Here is an 18,943-nt window from a genome sequence, read left to right as displayed (position 1 = left end):
GCAGTTAGGTTAAGGAAAAGCCCGTGGGTTGGCTTACGTTTCTGTGAGTCGCGGGAACGGGCCGGTTGAGTTTAGGGAAAGGTCGTGGGTGGGCTTACATTTCCGTGACTTGCAGGAAGAACGGGACGGTTGAGTTTAGGAAAAGATCGTGGGGCTTACGCTTCTGTGACACGCGGGAATAACGGGCCGGTTAAAGAAGAAAGCGGCTTCCGTGACACGTGGCAATAACGGGACGGTTAAAGACACACGCGGGACACGAACCCCGGTCTCCTGGGTGAAAGTCCTGTGTTGTTTGACCCATACACCACCCCGACCAACTTCCCTATGCGGAATTTCCCCCATACATAGTACTCGCTAAACCCTATGTCGCTGCTGCTCTCCCCGGTATGTTCTACAAACACGCTGAAGGGTGCTTTTTTTGTCGCTTCAGACGCTGACAGCCACTGACAGCCACTGTCCATTGTATTTTACGAGTTCGGAGTGAGAACGGGTTGGACTGTTCCTTGGTTCAAAACAACAACAGCGAATGTGATAGACAGATGGTTCGTTCAATCACCTGCCAAGTAATTTTTTTAAAGTGCCTGCCCTTTCCAATGATGTCTTCTCAGATGGTTCTGTGTCACAACCCATCTGGTATGTCATGTAAGCCCTAAGGCAGCCTGGCCACGAAATTACCCAAAGTGCATTTGGCACACCCCCGATGCACTTGGCAAGGGGCATTATGTTCACTATGAGCTATGAACTATTCACTATGTTTGTTAAATTTACGGTGGGAGTGTGACACTGTAGAGCCACCGTAGTTTAGTGACATGTAGCAAGTAGCCGTATCCTATTTAGTTATTTACTGTTTTGAAAAGCACCAAAATGAGACCCCTAAATAACTAGGGCTGTTCTGAATACCATTTGTTGGGCTTTGGTACTAATCAACAGCCAATATTAAAAAAAATGTGGGTGGACTCGTGCTCGTGAGCTCAGTGACGCTAACTGTTTTTCCCTTCATTAAATTGTCTTGAAAACGACACCAGGCTGCTACAGTGTGACCATACAGACCTCTACAAACATTGTATTGTATATAAATGTATACAGCTCAGTTATAATGTATAACTAGACTCAGCCATAATAAACCTGCATAGATTAGCCAGTAGCTAGTGGAATTATAAATACATATACCTGAGTACGGTAATCACATCACCCCTTGTATTTAAGCACAGAAGAAATGAAAAAGCAATGTATTTAATTTCCATTATAAAACACTACTCTCCTGAGAAAAGTGATTAGTAAACAATCTCATTATTGTGATGCTATGCTGTGCATGCAGACAGCCATTGCAATTTCAGACTGTCAAAGTACATATTGCTTTACTTATCATAAAAAACAGCCCTAAAATAAACATTCTACAAAAGGCATTGTTGCTACATTTTGTTGTCTAACCATTATAAACACCATATGTTTCCATAAAATACTGTATTATGAATGTGAATCTAAAAGAAGACATTACAAACACTGTGACATTCAGTATCTATAATTGAGGAATAACAACGAAAAAACAGCTGTGCCAAATACTTCTCCAGGACTGGGTTGTTTAAGTGTCTTCTACTAGTATGTCAGATGTGTATTGTACCCAGCAGCCCTCTGTCTTTTGGATATGTTTACTGCAGGAAACCAGCTCAGCAGTCCGACCAAGGACAACACGAGCTTATTAAGTAAATCTACTCAGCAAGTGTTGCCTGCTTGGCTCCCCCTCCGGCCCCCTGTGTGATATAGATTGTTTTCAAGTAACAGGCGGTGAAAATAGCCACTCATTATATTTAATGGGTGTTTGAGATGGGCTCCATTGCAGTGGTGCACTGTCATTTAAAATGCCTTTGGAAGGAAGCGGGATGAAAAGGAAAAATGGATGAGGTGCATGGGGAAAAGCCTTCTCCTTTGTGTTAGAGGTGTGCTCTAACTATTGTTGCAGCCACGAGAACATCTTAATGTGTGTTTACTTTGATCAGAGTCGTGCCGACAAAGACAGTTGAGGGGCGGGGAACAGAATAAAGATAAAGAAATATGCTCTTTGTTCACTGATGCACAGTGCCACGGCACATGCTAATTGTGATAATTTTTCAATCTACATTAGTCAGTTGGCTAGTGAGCTCATCTTTAAGCCCCCAACCCACCAACACTGTGATTAGGTGCACGTATCTTCTACGTATAACCCTGGAGCTGGCAGCAGCCTGAACAAAATGCCATTTTTTCACTGCGTTTTCCATCTAGAGGAGTTTTAATTAAGTCTCCTCACCGTGGTCCCCTGTGGCTTCTCTAATCAGACCACGGGAGCGTTTCCTATTTCTCGCTTGTTTTGTAAGAGATCCCACGGCATCTGTTGAGCCTCCTCATCTCACTGCAACACCCCCTCTGTCAGTCTGCCTTCACACTGGGAGAGACACAAAAACACGGGCACTGGGGTGAGCATTTCGATACAAGCAAAAGACAATCAGTGGGTGGTTGTCGTATCATTGATTAAGATTGGTGAAGTTATTACGCTGCGTGGATATGCACAGATGCTCCATGCTGAAGGCCAGGCTGAAACACGCTGGACCACTAATTCATAAAAGTAGACATGTGGAAAAAAACATTGAAAATAACAAGCTTCCTTTATTATCTATTTATTTTTTTTACTACTTTTATGCTTTGTTTGGAATTTGTTGCATCTTGTGAGATATTTTGCAAGTGTGGTAACTAGACATGGCAGCTCTGTCTAGCTTTGGATTTCTCTACATGTTGAAGTGATGTACATGATGCTGTAGAAAGTGCAATACTTAGGATTTAAAGAGTTTGGAAGGTGGTTTCTTTTTTTTTTTCTTAGACTTTTCAAAACCAAAAAAACGAAACAAGCAAATGTGTATGTAGGTATTGATTAGACAGTGTCACAGGTCTCACAGACCATTCCCCAATATGTGAAATACCTACGCAATATTATGCATGTGCTGCCGGACCAGCTACTAAAACAAAGAACGGACAAGCACAAATTACAACACACACAGAGAACATCAATGGCTCCCCTACAGTTACAGAGTGCAATTCAATTATACACAGCTGTTGTAAATATGGACAGCTGTGCACATGCATTTGTTATAATTACATTACTTATGATCATAAACTAGTGAGTCGACAACTTTGTTAACACAGACAAACAAGTGCATCAACACTAGACAAAACAAGACAGCTAAAATTACTTACTATTCCAACAGCAAGAAGGCCAGCTCGGCGCTGCTCTCCTCCAGCATCTCTTCAATCTTGAAGCAATAGTTTGACATTTTGGGAAATAGGCTTCTTCGCTCTCTTGCTGAAAGTTAGATGAGATGATCAATGCCACACCATTGTAAGCATTAACTGTGGAGCTACTGTGGAGCCAGGAGTTGATTTGCTTAGCTTAGTACAAAGACGGGAAGAATGGAGAAACAGGTAGCCTGACTGCTCACCAACTGACATTTTATATGTAATTGGTTTAATCCTTCCATTGTAAAAATGACAAGTTGTGGTTTTATTTGAGTTACGTCCTGTAACTATAACTCCATTGTTAATGCACATAAATGAGAGGGGTATCATTCTCATCTCTCAGCAAGAAAGTAAATAAAGGTATTTCCCAAAATGTCCAGATATGTCATTAAACTGACGCTTTTATCCAAAGCTACTTAAAATTGCTATATATCAGAGGTTGCACGCCTCTGGAGTAACTAGGGGTTAAGTGTCTTGCTCAGGGACACATGTATCGCAGTCCAAAGGCATGTGTTAATTAACAAAGGGAGACATTTCAGACACTACTAAATAACCCTAACCTGTTGCCACACTGTGAAACATCAATGTAAACAGGGACTGGTAGGGTTAAAATTGTAAAAAAGACAATATATATATATATATATATTTTTTTTTCTTCTTTTTTTAATTTATTTATTTACTTTTACAAATATGTTATACAGTGTTTGAACAATTCGGCATCATACTTACAAAACATATCAAAAAGATATTAATTTCCATCCATAGAACAACCTTACTTAATGATTTTTTTAAAAACTCAAGAAGAAAGGCATTTCAATACACAAAGAGAAAAAAAAGGTAAAAAAGAAAGAAAACAATACAAAATACAGACAATACAATACAAAGAAAAGGTGAAATGGAATGTAGGCTCTGCTGTTAAAAAATTAACATTAACATTAAAAGCCAGGCTCTTTCGATCGGGGGGGGAGGAGAGCAGTTAAAAACCAGTTATGTTTAAAAATGAGGTGAACACAGAATGCTAATGTATAAAAAGGAATACAATGTTTATTGTATACAACAACCAATCGCTGAGTGTAGAATCTATCTCTAGGATTGGTTCACAGGAGTTTGAGCATCACCATGGTACATCGATAAGAATGTAAGCAAGGACAACTCCATGTAAGCTGTTTATTGTCACTCTGCACACATTTAGGGGCAGATGATGAGCAGTGGTGTAGTGTAATGTATTGTAGTGGGTATACTGTACTGTATATAAATATTGGCCAGAATCTGCATTTGGGGGAAATATATATATATATATATATATTTGATACAGTAAAGTGGTCAAGCATTTAATCACATCCAATTTACAAATAACCATTAAAGTAACACAATATATGAAGAAAGCATTATACTCACTTTATCACGCACAACCATAAGGTTTTGTCTCTGAATCGTGGGGACAGAGGGCTGCTCCATGTTGCTGCCAGCCAGAACAAGTAGTTGTTGTAGAGTAGGCCGTGATGAGGAGTAAGTGAAGGCAGGTGGGTATGGATGGATTCATGCAATGAAAGTGGGCAAAGGGTCACTGATATCAGCACAGAGATAATACACACGGCATCTAAGCACACATTTACTGGGGGGCTGCCAACAAGGGGGCTCATTGTTATAAATGGATGCTGAAGAATTTGGTTTGTACTGCGCAGTTCTCTCTCTCTCTCTCCTCACAGCCAGCGGTTTCCACACATTCACCTACACACCCATACCCTCACTCCACCACTGATAATACCGAAATACACGTTTCACATTATTTTTGAATGTTGTTTTATATGGGTTAAATACATTTGTTTTACTTTAATCCTTAATTATCTGTGTGTTTGTCCCCGGTTTTGTCTGGACTTTGAGATGGTTCAAAAGCAGAAGTGAAAAGCCTGTGTTTGTTTACCTCTGCCTGAACTCTGAAAACTTGTAAGTGGATTCCAAGAATGGAAAGTTTGACAGTAGCAAAAGTACATAAAAGGGGTGACGAAGAGAGGTGAAGGAAAAAAGCACGGGAAAAAGAGTTAGGCAGAAATTTATTTGATTTTTGGAAAGCTGTAGTTTTCACACATTTCTGTGAAAAGAGAACTGATAAATTATACAGTCAGGTCCATAAATATTGGGACATCGACACAATTCTAATCTTTTTTGGCTCTATACACCACCACAATGGTGTTGAAATGAAACGAACAAGATGTGCTTTAACTGCAGACTTTCAGCTTTAATTTGAGGGTATTTACATCCAAATCAGGTGAACGGTGTAGGAATTACAACAGTTTGTATATGTACATCCAAATGTGCAATGAACAGAAGCCATCACTGGGAGGACGTCCTCATTAACCGATTAGCAGAAGTGTTAAATAACCTTGTTACTTTGAGAACGTCACAGCTAAAATATAGAAATACAATGTGCTTGCTAAATTGCTCAACACATTGAGACAATGACACCACCGGGAATCAAATATAAGGCAGAAGTGTGGGTTTACTGTAAGTCTGTCACACGCTTACAAGTTACTAAATCAGTGTTTGATCTTACAGTAATCACTAGAAGAACATCTTTTTCATTGATTATCTCTCAAACTTAATCGTATATACGTAATACGTAATCATCTATGCCAGCAATACAGGTTCATTTCCCAACCCGTGGCTATGTGTATTAATGTGTATGTATCTGTGTTTGTCCAAGTGCTTACGAGCTGTGTAATAATCATCCAGTGTGCAAGACAAAACTATGCTTTATTTGTCCAATTGCATAGCTGTTTTGTTTGGAATTTTCTATGTAATAAAATTAAAGTTGGATTTGAGAAGTGTTCAATTTCTAGTAGAAAGGGCATTGTCTTCTCATAATTGTGTTCTTTCTTCCTATTCAAAGGGATTAGGCACAAAATAAAAAAAATAAAAATCCAATTGGAGACGGTTGGTGGGTTTGACGCCTTATCGTTGCTCATTTCTCCATGTATCAAATTTGCTGCTTGATAGCCACATTGTTCTCCATTTATTTATGGGTCGGATCTAAATGAATTAATACATGATTGTCTCACCAGCTCTCTGGCTTTCTTTGTGGAACAATGAGCAGTGTCACAAATTAAAAGTGTGATTAAAATCTGTCACATTAAGTATTGTAATAGTAGTAATCGTCACTTAAGGGACAGGTAGTCTCACAGTGCCAGACCTATCTCCACAGCGCTGCAGAGTAAGGTCTGGCTACACCACACATAGCCTACATTCTAGGATAGGAGAAAAAAACGCTCTGGGTTGTTTGCATTTCTTTAAACCAATCACAATGGTCTTGGGCGGGCGATAAGCTCTGGACGCATTGACGGTGGCTCTGTCTCGGGAAGGAACTTGTTTTGGTGGAACATTTGCCGGCGCTAAGTTTTGGCGCTTCAGAGAAAGCGGAGGGTAACGGACATCTGGCCGAAAAGAAGGACATCAGGCGGAATTTCGGGTGGCACCGGAGCAATCCCGGATGTGGAACGTCGTGGACATAGACTACATATTAGGAATAGAATAGCTTGGAGTGATGTGGATGTACAGGTGAATCATCTACAACTGCAGAGACCAGGGCTCAATACCCGGTAACGCTCCACGACCTCTGGTGACGACTGGAGCCAACAAGAGCTGCCCACTCTGAGATGAATTTTGGCGCTTCAGAAACCTATGGGTGACGTCCTGGAGACGACATCCATAATTTACACAGTCCCACCCATACTCAATGAGATAAAACTTGGAAAACCTAAGAGAAATTAAGATTTTAATTCAATTCAATTAAATGAATTACTGGCAAATAAAAATAGAAAGTGATTACTTTGGAAGCGGTTGAAAATCATAAAAAAAAGAGGGTAAACAGAAAAAAGTTGTCTTCCTGATAGCACTCCGCTAAGCTTCATGTTTTGCCACATGCAGTTTGGGTCTTTTCACTCCCAACCTAAACAATTATTGGATTACAGGGTTCTGCTTGTCAACAGTGAATGGAACCATAATGCTCGCAAATGATGTTGGGGATTCCTAACTCTCTAATCACCTTAGAAACAGCAGCAGCGCTGAAAACAATGCTGCAGTGGCACTTTTGCGTACGTCTCTGTGTGTGTGTAAATCGAAAAGCACCTCCACAACGTTCACATTTTTATCATTTGTGCCAGAGATAGTGAGGAATTCAGAAAAGAAAGACTTGCACATTTCTCAGACAAACACGCACACAAAGACAGAAAAGCTTTGTTATCAACATGGTGATGATGTCCCGCTTTCCATTAAAATTCAAAACAACAGAAAAATGCCTCTCAGGGATAAACTCATTTGGGAAAGAATTGGCAATATTTTTCCAGCCGTGGGAGAACAGCATATGGTATATCTTTTCAGAAGTACTTGTACATACCAGTAATTTCTGAGGATTTATTATTTTTTTGTGCCATTAATATTTGGCAATTGCTGTTAAACTGGATGAGGAGAGACGCAGACAGACATAGACAGCGTGGAAGCTAAAACGGAACAGAAGGGAGGGAGGAGGGAGGAGGGGGAGTGCAGCGAGGGATGAATAAGGATGATGAAGGACGAAGACCAGGGCAAAGATTATCCCCAGGGCTTGTACCGTGGCTCTGTTTCCCCAGCCTGAAAGCCCCATAAGGAGGTTAGGGCCGTGCAGCAGCCCAAATCGATGGGCTGAGAAGGGACCGAGAGGCTCCATGCTAATACCTGCTCCATGACAATAGCGCCTGCTGAATCCCTGCTGGGTAATGTCATCCATCACTCTGCTGCTGCCACCAGCACAGATAGAGGAGGAGGAAGAGAGAGACACCGTATTGTACAGATAGCTAGATGGCTGAGGATTGCTCTTGCGTCTTTTCTGTACATCCCAGAGCGGATTTTAATAAATGTGGTAATAGGGCAACAAAGAAGTCCCTGCACTGCGTCTCTGGCCGTAAATGCCAGGTCTTGCAGGTCTAGTGGGACGGAAAGATGTTAATCCATATATTACATATTACTTGCCCCAGCTTCAGTGTCACAGCGCAAATACATCATATCTATTGATTGGCCCCTGTCCTGACAAGGGCATCTAAATGAGATATTTAATCCTCGTGAGGGAAGCCCACTGTATTCATTTTCTAACTAGAGGCCCAGTGTTGTTTTGTCTTTTGTTTAATTTAGTTTCATGAAATGTTTAGTTTTTCTGTTGGGCAATGTGTGAAATTGTGCTCCATCTCCAGAGGAGAGTAAATTCTGTGCATGGAAACACACTACACTCATACATCTGAGAGGCTTTAGGCCTTTTTTAACTTCAGACGCAGAAACACATTTCTAACAGTTTCTTGGTGTAATGTGATCTTCATATTGATTGTTTCCTGTTGTGTTTGTGCTAGTTTATATCCATGACGTTCCACTTCTGGGATTGCTCCAGTGCTGCCAGAAAATCCCAGCCAGGGTAAATCCAGACAGCTAGCTAGACTATCTGTCCAATCTGCAATTTCTGTTGCACGACTAAAACAACTTTTGAACGTACACTGTCCACCAAAACAAGTTCCTTCCCGAGACTATTTTGCAGCGGCACTGGGGCGAATAGCACCTCCCATGACAATTGTGATTGGTTGAAAGAAATGCCAATAAACCAGAGCACGTTTATCTCCCTTCACGGAATGCTGTGTGAAAATATCCAGACTCTCCTCCGCAGTGCGATGGAGGAAGGTCTGGCTAAGCGAGACTATGTTTGTGCTTATTTACAGGCTTAGTACATAGTATTAACAATGAAGAAGACAAAGGACATAAAAAAAAAAAACAAGACCGGAGTTGCACCAACATTTATGATAGCAAAACTTTGGACCAAAACGCACACTTTTGATCAACAGTATCACAATCAGTTTGACTTTTAAAGCAGGTTGTCTCATTAGAACTACAGCTTGCACTATCCGACGCGAGCTGTAGTTCCAATGACCGAAGCAGGAAAAATGACATAGTGTTGCTTTAAAGGAACAGAGAGTCCAAAAAGAAATGAATATTTAGCTGAATATAGAACTTATTTACAGATGTAGTTCAGATTTGTAATAATGAAGCAGTGAAAGGACATGCTAGATGATGGCAACACCTGTATCTCTCACTCTGCTCTACGGCTTTCTTTCTGCTTCTGTTTATGACTCTCCCTCTCCCTCCTCTCTTTATTTGTGTGCACTTGCCTCATGCTCATTACTGCAATGCCTCGCCGGCCCTCTAGACACATTTGTATGTTTTCTCACTTCCGAGAATTACCTGACTCAGTCACCTACCTGCTCAGCTGCTCAGCAGTATCTAGTCTCTATATTTATAAGTCGGGCCACAACCTTTGGTTCCGTCTCTTGGCTTTGTTCCACTAGAGATAAGAGCATGCCGTGGGTGTCGTTATATTAAAAGTCACTATCTCCCCGTAGAGCAGTGCTTTAACTGTTGCCTATCTTATCAGTAGTGTCCTTCTTCGCCAAATACTGTACGCAGAGCATTTAAACCGACCCAACACGCCGATCTAATCGCTCTCTTTGTCTCTTTCCCTCGTTCTCCCTCCTTCTTTTCTCTCTGCAGAAATGTCCTGCGCACACATGAAGGCGAGAAAAAAGGCATTCGAGGTGAGGCCCCCACTCCTCGATGTTTGTTTCTGATGACAGAGTGTTTTCCCCTCCTTTTATCCTACTTGGCATGCTCCATGTAGCATTGTGTTAAAAAGGTGTCAGTGTGGGAAGACAAATGTAGTGTGGGCTATCTGTGGAGGCCAGCAGGAAGAGTGAGAGAGAGAGAGGCTATAAAGGCAAACATTCATTCTCATTAGATCTCAGTTGAATCACTTAACCAGTTGACTTCCTGTATCTCCCAACTGCACTGCTGTTCACTGAGCTGCCCTTCAGCCATCCTTAGGGAAACTGAAAAGTTTTTCTGTCTTGCTTTTCTCTCTTCTTTCTATTAACTATCCACACTTTTTATTTTTTATTTCTTTTTAGCATTTCTCTATTTGTTGGTGTTAGGGAAAAAATATGATACATACTTTTTCTCTGATTATTATTAAAATTGTTTGCATTATAACAAGACAAAATACTGTCGCTGCTGTCGCCATCTGGTATCTGGGAGCCACTGTCTTGTCCTTGTCTGGAGCATGGTGTGATGTTGAGGAAAGAACAGGCGCTCCCTGACTAGATAAGGGAGACGTCATCGTCTCTTACCAGATAACTGATGACACCAACTCTTGTATCATGATTGTATTGTATTTCACTAGGCTGTAGAGAGCTTTTCGTTAGGTCACTTCTGTACTCATGCTGTGAGTACGGTAACTGTCTCCTTGTTATGTTCACAAGTAAAAATGAACTTTGATATAACTTCAGTGGTCCTGTCTATTATTTGATGAAGTTATTAACCTAACAGTTGGTGTTTGGTGTTTTAAGCCCCCAATGTTGCCTTCCAGGCAGTGCTGCACGGAAGGCACTAGGGTTAGGCAAGGATTAGGGTTAAGGTTAGGGTTAGGTGCCTTGAAGTCAACAGTCGCAGCGCTGCCTTGAAGTCGACGGTGGGGGCTTAACATATAGCTTAACGACATGTGACCTGGCACACAACCCGGGAGTGATATATACCAATTACTTCACGTGCTGGAAATGGGCAGGGGGTTAACACGTCATATTTGGTCAACAGCTGACGTTGTCACATACTCTGGTACAAAATAAGTAGGCCATTCTATCGATTAGGACCATTTAAGGATGAGGGGAGAACATTCCTCTTTGTTTGATGGCATTAAAACTAAAGTAAGGTGTGCCATCAATCCAAGAGTGGGCTTGGGTGGCGGCATTTGAAAAGATGCCATAAAAACGGTTTGCCAGACAGAATGTATACACGTGAAAATGGGGATAGTACCTGAGCTTTTCTGGAGGGCTCCTAAGAAGCTTCAGGCTGAAGAGAGACATGTATGACGGGTTTATGGTGTTGTCATCGGTTTACAGTTTGTCTATTTTGTCATTATTTTATTTTGTTGTATGGTCTTGTATATCAGCCCAGTCTCATGGCAGTTCGTGAAATGGTCACGTTATTGAATCTATTGATTCGTGTACTGAACACGTTAATGTCGTTATTTTCGTGTGGTGAGCACGAATTTTAAAGTAATGTATTTCAATGGGAAGCATATTTCGTGATCACAGAACTATTACGGTGGTGAGTAGTATTGATAAGGCGAAAGTCCGCGCATGTGGCGGTCCGTCCCGTTGTTGTCGCTGGTGTGTGGCGTTTCATTTCCCCGTTGTTGCGTCCCCCAGAGCAGCCGCAGTTCGTGAAATGGTCACGTTCAAAAATTTTGACCTGTACTCGAAATAAATGAGAAAATCGTGACCTGTACACAAATCAGTAAATCAAAATAACGTGACCATTTCACGAACTGGCGTGAGACCAGGTTGTGTATATTGTGGTTATTGTGTCATCTTTTCTTGGTTTTTGCATCCGAGCACTTTCACCACTATCAGTGGACTTCGTTCATACCGCTGTTCTCGTAGGGAATGAATTGAACCTCTCTGCTCTGGCTTTATTCAAGCTGACTGTGAAAACCCAGCATAAAGCACAGTATGTACGGCAACCTGTGACGACTGTGCCTCCCCCCCACATTTACAACCAATGAGTTGTAAACGGCTGTTAGCGACCCTGGTCATGTAGCCTGGTTGACACCAGAACCTTCTTAGTTGAAACTGAGAGTGAGTCTGGGCAAGGTTCATTCACAGCCTATTTCCAAAGGGGCGTCACCAACGGACGCTGCTCAAATGCCTCAATTGGATAGTCCTTCAACCAATCGGACCAACGATCCGGGTGACGTAGCAGCGACAGCGGCATCAACGGGTTGCTGCGCTTCGGTGGCCGGCTTGTTGAATATAAACAAAAAGCTGCTTACCGTCGCTGCACTATCGTCATTGTGTAAAGCCCGCCTCAACGGTTGTGATTAGTGCCTCGATTTGGAAAAATTGGAAATGGGCTTGAATGGGCTCTTGGCCAGACGGACTTGCAGAGCAAATCTCAAATTTGCCGGGAGTTCGTCAGGATTTTCCCAGGCTACTGGTCATGTGCAATTCACATTGAAATCAACCCGCGTCTAACCCGCGTCCGACCCACCTCTCGACCTGGGTCGTAAAGCAGAGTCGATCAATGCGGGTTAACCCTTTCAAACACAGAGTCAACCCTGGTTCAACCCTGGTTGAGCCCTCATTATGAAAGGGGTATTAGTCTGTGGAGTTGATTATGGATTGAAAAGAAAAAAGGATGAGGCAGCTGCTAGGTCATGATACATTGGCTGGTTTCATACACTGATGCTTATATGTGGTACCATGGTTACCAAAGGATTTGCATGAATATACGTCGCTTAAAAGATGGCTTACCTGACAGTTCAGAGCTAATAGTTGGACGTAAGTAGTTTAGCTTTTCGATTTTTTGCTAAAATGCATAAAATTCGGTGGTTGGTCAGTTTGTCGGCCAAGTTGTTTAGTCAGTATAAGAGTTTGATTGGCAACTTTCAAACCAGGCTAAACAAATTAAAATAAATTAGAACATGTACAAGAGTTGGCTGTGAGACAAACCAAACAGGTTAAATGTGAAAGGACCATACATTCTACAACAGAACTTGACTGGTCTGCAATAAATCTTGAACTCAAACCCATTCAACATTGCAGACTGTGAGCAAGGCCTTATCACCACTAATTGCGGCTGAATGGGACCAAATCACTGTAGCCAGATTTTAGAACTGGTTGAAAGCCTTCCCAGAAGAGTGGAGGATATTATAGCAGCACATGTATGCCCACGGTATTGGAATGCAGGTAATGTTCAGCTGTCGACATACTCTGTTTGGGTGTCCACATACTTTTGGTCATGTATTTCCATTGTTTGGTAGGGCAAGCTCTCATCACTCTCTCTACCATTGTGTTTACACAGTTTGTTTTCTAGATACTAGATTATTTAATTATATGTATATGTATGTATGTCCTATGTATTCTAACACTGAGGCCTCATTTGATGCCCAAAATGTTTTCATTGTAGGCCATGGAGTGCAATGTATATACAGTGCTATTTATTAAATTCACTGCAGTCAATTTGAAAATAGACAGCAGGCCAAAGCAGGCCGTAGATTGGGCACCCCTGCTGTAGATCAGATGATTACTTCTTTCTCATGTCCTAATAAAGGAAACCAATAGTACAACAGGTGTTGGTTTTGAGTGGTTATCGGAGGAGTTGGTAGTATTGTGAGCATGGGCGTCAGTTTGGTTTGAAATGTGCTGGGGACAGAGACGCATTGACAGACAGACAGAAGTGCTGGGTACAATGTTCTGAAAGACGCTGTCCTGTAGCTTACTAATGAAAAAAAACGTGGTTTAGTGTACGTAAACAATGATCAATGATTACCAAATTTCTCTCTCACATTGCTCCTCATAACCACTGAAAACTGTCAAAAACTCGAACGCAAAGTCCAATTATTATGGACATTATCTGACATTAAGCGTTTCTGCTTCACATTTTCAGCAGGACAGCGGAGCGACTGTGGGTTGACTCCCCACGGTTCTCATGGGCTTTATAAGTCATAATGTGAAAAAGCTTAACGTGGTTTAATATACCTAAACAACGATCAATCATCACCACATTTCTGGTTCGATTTTTTTGACAGTTTTCAGTGGTTATGAGGAGCAATATATGAGAGAGAAATTTGGTAATCATTGATTATTGTTTATAGATACAAGCTTTTTCCTCGCCATAGGCGCCAATGAAGAAAACAACGCTAATGTGAGATAACTTATATAATCGTGGGATTTCGGTTTAGTTCTTTTGACAGACTTAAGTGTTCATTACAGGATATGGCCATGAGAAATTTGGCGATCATTGATCGTTGTTTAGGTACATTAAACCACATTAAGCTTTTTTTCATGTTAAGCAGAATGTCCCGACAGGCAGTGTAGTGAACAGAGAAGCGTGCAGCCAGCGCAGCAGCAGAGCGGCTGTATGTGTTTGTGTGTGTGTGTGTGTGTGTGTGTGTGTGTGTGTGTGTGTGTGTGTGCCTGCTCTGTGGGAATAGAGATTGTTGTGGATTTTTTGCCATCTGTCGCTCAAGAATTATATGTGTTATGGACTTTTTTTTGTAACTAAATTGAGCTTGAGGTTTTCAAAAAAAGTGGTGGGTACAAAATGACTCATGACGAAATCTGGAAGGTACGCGTCCCGACTGTCCCCACCGAAATCGACGCCTATGATTGTGAGCTGAAGAGGTTAAATGACAGAGACAATCCAATGGTACTTAAATGCAGCATGCAACACTGCCAGCAGGAAGAAAACAGTGACAGTGAGTGAGCTGGAGGGAAAGAAGAGAATAAGAGAGCAACAGTTGATCCACCGTTGATTTTTCTGTCCATGTTGTTAGACAGCGATCTGTCTTCCACTAGCAAGATCAATAAACATTGAGGATAGAACAGTTCATGAGACACACACACACACACACACACACACACACACACACACATACACACACACACGCACACACACACACACACACACACACACACACACACACACACACAAACTCTCACACCCATGTGATTAAAACAGGCCATAAAATTACACACCCAATTATGCAGACTTTAAACAATGTTTGAGCTGACACCAAAGCGTATCTATCACCAAAGCTGGGCAGGAATGAATGAGAAAATGTTTAATTCACTTGCAGTGTATCTGCATCAACCTGCCAGAAATGTAAGTGTTAACACCTTTAAAAGTGCAGTAATTTCAAAATCTGTCAAAATCCGACCCGGAAAATGAGTGTAATGAATAATATTTGTCCGCCTGATGAGTTGAAACTAACGGGCAATGTTCACGAAAACTGGAAAGCCTTCAGGCAAAGTTTTGAGCTTTATTTGCTGGCAATAGCACTGGAAGAAAGGAACGACCGATGGAAGATAGCTCTGTTGCTAACTGTGGCTGCGCTGGATGTGTACAACACGTTCGCCTTTTCAGAAGAGGAAAGAGACAACTTCGCTGCGGTGTTGAGCAAGTTTGAAGACTATTGTACACCAAGAAAAAATGAAACATATGAACGGTATGTCTTCAGGAGTAGAATGCAAAAAGAAACGGAGTCAATAGAACTGTATGTGACAGACCTGCATCTAAAGAGTCAATCCTGCAACTTTGGCACACTGTGTGACTCCATGATAAGGGATCAGATCGTCATAGGAGTGCAGGACAAAAGAGTAAGATTACTGTTATTAAAAGAAACAGATCTTACCTTAGAAAAGGCAATTAATATTTGCCAGGCTGCTGATAGTACAAAGATACAGTTAAAGTCCTTTGACAATGAGTATGAATCAGCCACAGTGGATGCGGTGCAAAACTACAAAAAGAGGCCAGATAAAAGGCAGTCACAGAAACCCAAATGGAAACCACAGGACAAAGACTGTGGGAGATGTGGGAGTAAGCATGCCCCAAAAGAGTGCCCGGCATATGGAAAAGACTGTCGGAAGTGTGGGGGAAAAAATCACTTTGCCAGGTTCTGTTTAACAAAGAAGAAATTACATGTGATCGGGCAGGCAAAAGAGGAAAGTGACAGTGAGGACGGAGAACCACTGTATGTGGAAGCAGTGACATGGACTGATATGGATGACAATGAGGACGAATGGATAGCGCCTTTGAGTGAGTAACAGTTCCAATGAAAATTGACACTGGAGCACAGGTAAACATCCTGCCAATGGCATACTTCAAGAAGATGAACAAAAAGCCAAAGGTGAGACCCAAGAAACTGAATTTAAGAGCATTTATCAATCAACCGATCCCATACAAGGGTGTTTTCAGAGCCACTCTTTCAGGAGAAGGACACACTATAAATGTACTGTTTGTCCTGGTCGAGGAGGATAGACAGCCAATCTTAGGTCTAAAAGCAAGTGAGAAACTTGGGCTAATTAAAAGAGTCCATGTCATTGATAGCGCTGTAGTGACCTCTAGGGGCACCACTAAAAAGCATATGGACACGTGCAGATTCCACTGCAGAGATAGTGAGATAGTACAAGGACGTATTCCAGGGTGTTGGCTGCTTACAAAAACAAAACAGTACAAGATACAGCTGAGAGACAAGACAGAGCCAGTGATACACGCAGCAAGGAAAGTGCCTGTAGCTCAGAAAGAGAGACTGAGAAAAGAACTGAAATCCCTGATAGACAAAGGGATAGTAAGAAGAGTGGAAGAACCCACAGATTGGGTTAATTCCTTAGTCATTGTGGAAAAAAGAACGGAGATCTAAGACTGTGCATCGATCCAAGAGATTTGAATAAGTGGATCAAAAGAGAACACTACAGACTGCCAACAAAGTCAGACATTACAAGCGCGATGGCTGGAGCATATTTCTTTTCCAAGTTGGATGCATCATCAGGGTTCTACCAGGTTAAGCTGGATGAAGAAAGTGCAAAACTGTGCACGTTCAACACTCCTTTTGGCAGACATTGTTTCCTGCGTATGCCTTTTGGAATAGCCTCAGCTCCAGAGGTTTTTCACAGGACAGTACAACAACTGTTCGATGGCATGGTAGGTGTGGGAGTTTTCCTGGATGATGTGGAAGGACAGAACATGATGAGCGACTGAGAAAGGCGATGGCACAAGCACAAAAATCTGGGCTGAAGTTGAACAAACAAAAGTGTCAGTTTGGGGTGGGTTATATTACTTACCTGGGTGACAGACTATCTGCAGCGGGGATACAGCCAGACCCTGAAAAGATAAGGGCTATAACAGACATGCTACAACAGCTGCAACGTGCACTAGGCTTAGTCAACTATGTGGGAAAATTCATTCCAAATCTTTCCGCTAAAACAAGAGCATTGTGCAGCCTGCTAGAAGGTGGAGCTGAATGGCAGTGGGAACATGAACATGTGGCTGAATGGGAAATGTTCAAGAACAGTCTAGTTAAAGAGCCAGTGCTGAAATATTTTGACCCAGCGCTCCCAGTGAAAGTGTCCACAAACGCTTCAAAAGAAGGACTAGGAGCAGTTCTGCTTCAACAACACGGCCCTGCGTGGTGTCCAGTGGCATATGCATCACGGACGATGACGGAGGCAGAACGAAACTATGCACAAATAGAGAAAGAGACATTGGGAGCAGTTTTTGGATGTGAAAAGTTTCATGAATACATCTATGGGAGAGAAGTGGTGTTAGAGACTGATTGACGGATTGCTAAAGCAACGGCAGATGACCAGGAGCTGCAAGCTGTGATGGAGAAAATCAGTCTGCCAGGAGACCAGAGGATGATCAATCCTTACCAGAGCTTTAAAGAAGAACTGTCAGTTGTGAGTGGCATGCTCATGAGAGGTAAACAGATTGTCATACCTGCCTCCAATGCGCTCACAAATGGCAAAACTCACACATGAAGGGCATTTAGGCATAGAGAAATGCAAGAGACGAGCGAGAGCTCTGATGTTTTGGCCACACATGAACAGAGACATTGAGTTACTGGTGCAGCGCTGTGAGACATGTCAGCGACACAGGTACCAGCAACCAAAGGAGCCTCTTATAGCCCACAGCAAACCTGAGGAACCATGGAGAAAAGTTGGAACAGACTTGTTCCAGCTGACAGGGAAAGACTACCTTGTCATTATGGACTACAAGTCAAACTATCCAGAGTTGGTTTTGCTTTCTGAAACAACGGCAAAACAAGTGATGAAACACAACAAATCCATTTTTACGAGACATGGAATCCCAGTGACTGTTGTGAGTGACAATGGTCCACAATTCAGCAGCCAGGAGTACAGAGATTTTGCAGAGACATATGGCTTTGAACATGTCACATCAAGTCCACGGTATCCGCAATCGAACGGCTTGGCTGAAAAAGGAGTGCAGATTGTGAAACTGTTGCTAAAAAAAGTTGCGGAGACTGGGGAAGATCCCTATTTAGCCCTGCTAAATTACAGAGCATCACCCCTTGAATGTGGACAATCTCCAGCTGAACTCCTAATGAACAGGAGGCTGAGAACAAGGCTGCCCTCGGCAGCACTTGCTTCAGGAAAAGCAAGGCAACGGCAACACACTACGAAGAAACCGACGTCACCTGCTAAAAGTGCCGCACACTGGTCTTGAATGGACGGAGATCGGCATCACTGATGGACGGAGAGAGCAACCAAGTGTAGAGCACGACCCATCCAGCTCTACAGCTGTTACTGGAAGCGGCACAGAGACAGGTCGAGAGCGACCACGTCGTCATGTAGGGAAACCTAAAAGACTGATTGAGGAGTGTTAAGTCAAGTTTGTGTACTCGGCAATAACAGTTACTGTTATAAAGCAGTGAAGTTTTGTTAATTTAATGTTGGTCAGAAATTATTTTTTCTGTCTTACTTTATGTTGTGACCTTGTTAAATGATCACCTGAATAGGTTATGGGTGTATGTAACTTAAAAAAAAAAAAAAAAAAAAAAAAAGGAAGATGTACTGATACTGGCTATACAGCCAACCTACAGAGGGCGCTGTTTGTACATGTTGTTGCATTACGTTGTATGTAAAGAAGAGGGCCAATAAAGTTGTTCTAACAAAATGGCAGTCGGTGTTCGGAGTCTAGTCAATACAAGGTCTATGTTTAATCCCTCCATGATTAGCTGTTAACGGCATAGTAAAAATATCTGTCCATCATATTACCTTTTAAATAATGTTACTATTGTGTTACTTTATGCTATTAT

General features: G+C 42.0%; 1 protein-coding gene across 1 annotated transcript in view; it reads right to left on the bottom strand.

The window, feature by feature from the left end:
• Window positions 1-1,217: 1,217 nt before the first annotated feature.
• cdh13 (cadherin 13, H-cadherin (heart)) overlaps window positions 1,218-18,943 on the bottom strand; it is a 434,001-nt gene continuing 416,275 nt past the window's right edge. The window contains exons 15-17 of the mRNA XM_078257870.1: window positions 4,663-4,726; window positions 3,226-3,281; window positions 1,218-2,419 (exon numbers count right to left, since the gene is read on the bottom strand). Coding sequence (XP_078113996.1) covers window positions 2,415-2,419; window positions 3,226-3,281; window positions 4,663-4,726 — 125 coding nt within the window. The 3' untranslated portion in view covers window positions 1,218-2,414. The remainder of the gene's footprint in view (window positions 2,420-3,225; window positions 3,282-4,662; window positions 4,727-18,943) is intronic.

The sequence above is a fragment of the Sander vitreus genome, chromosome 8 (assembly GCF_031162955.1).
Source record: "Sander vitreus isolate 19-12246 chromosome 8, sanVit1, whole genome shotgun sequence".
In the NCBI taxonomy this organism is placed as follows: domain Eukaryota; kingdom Metazoa; phylum Chordata; class Actinopteri; order Perciformes; family Percidae; genus Sander; species Sander vitreus.
The sequence above is the reverse complement of the archived record's forward strand: the minus strand, read 5'-3'. Positions and strand labels throughout refer to the sequence as shown.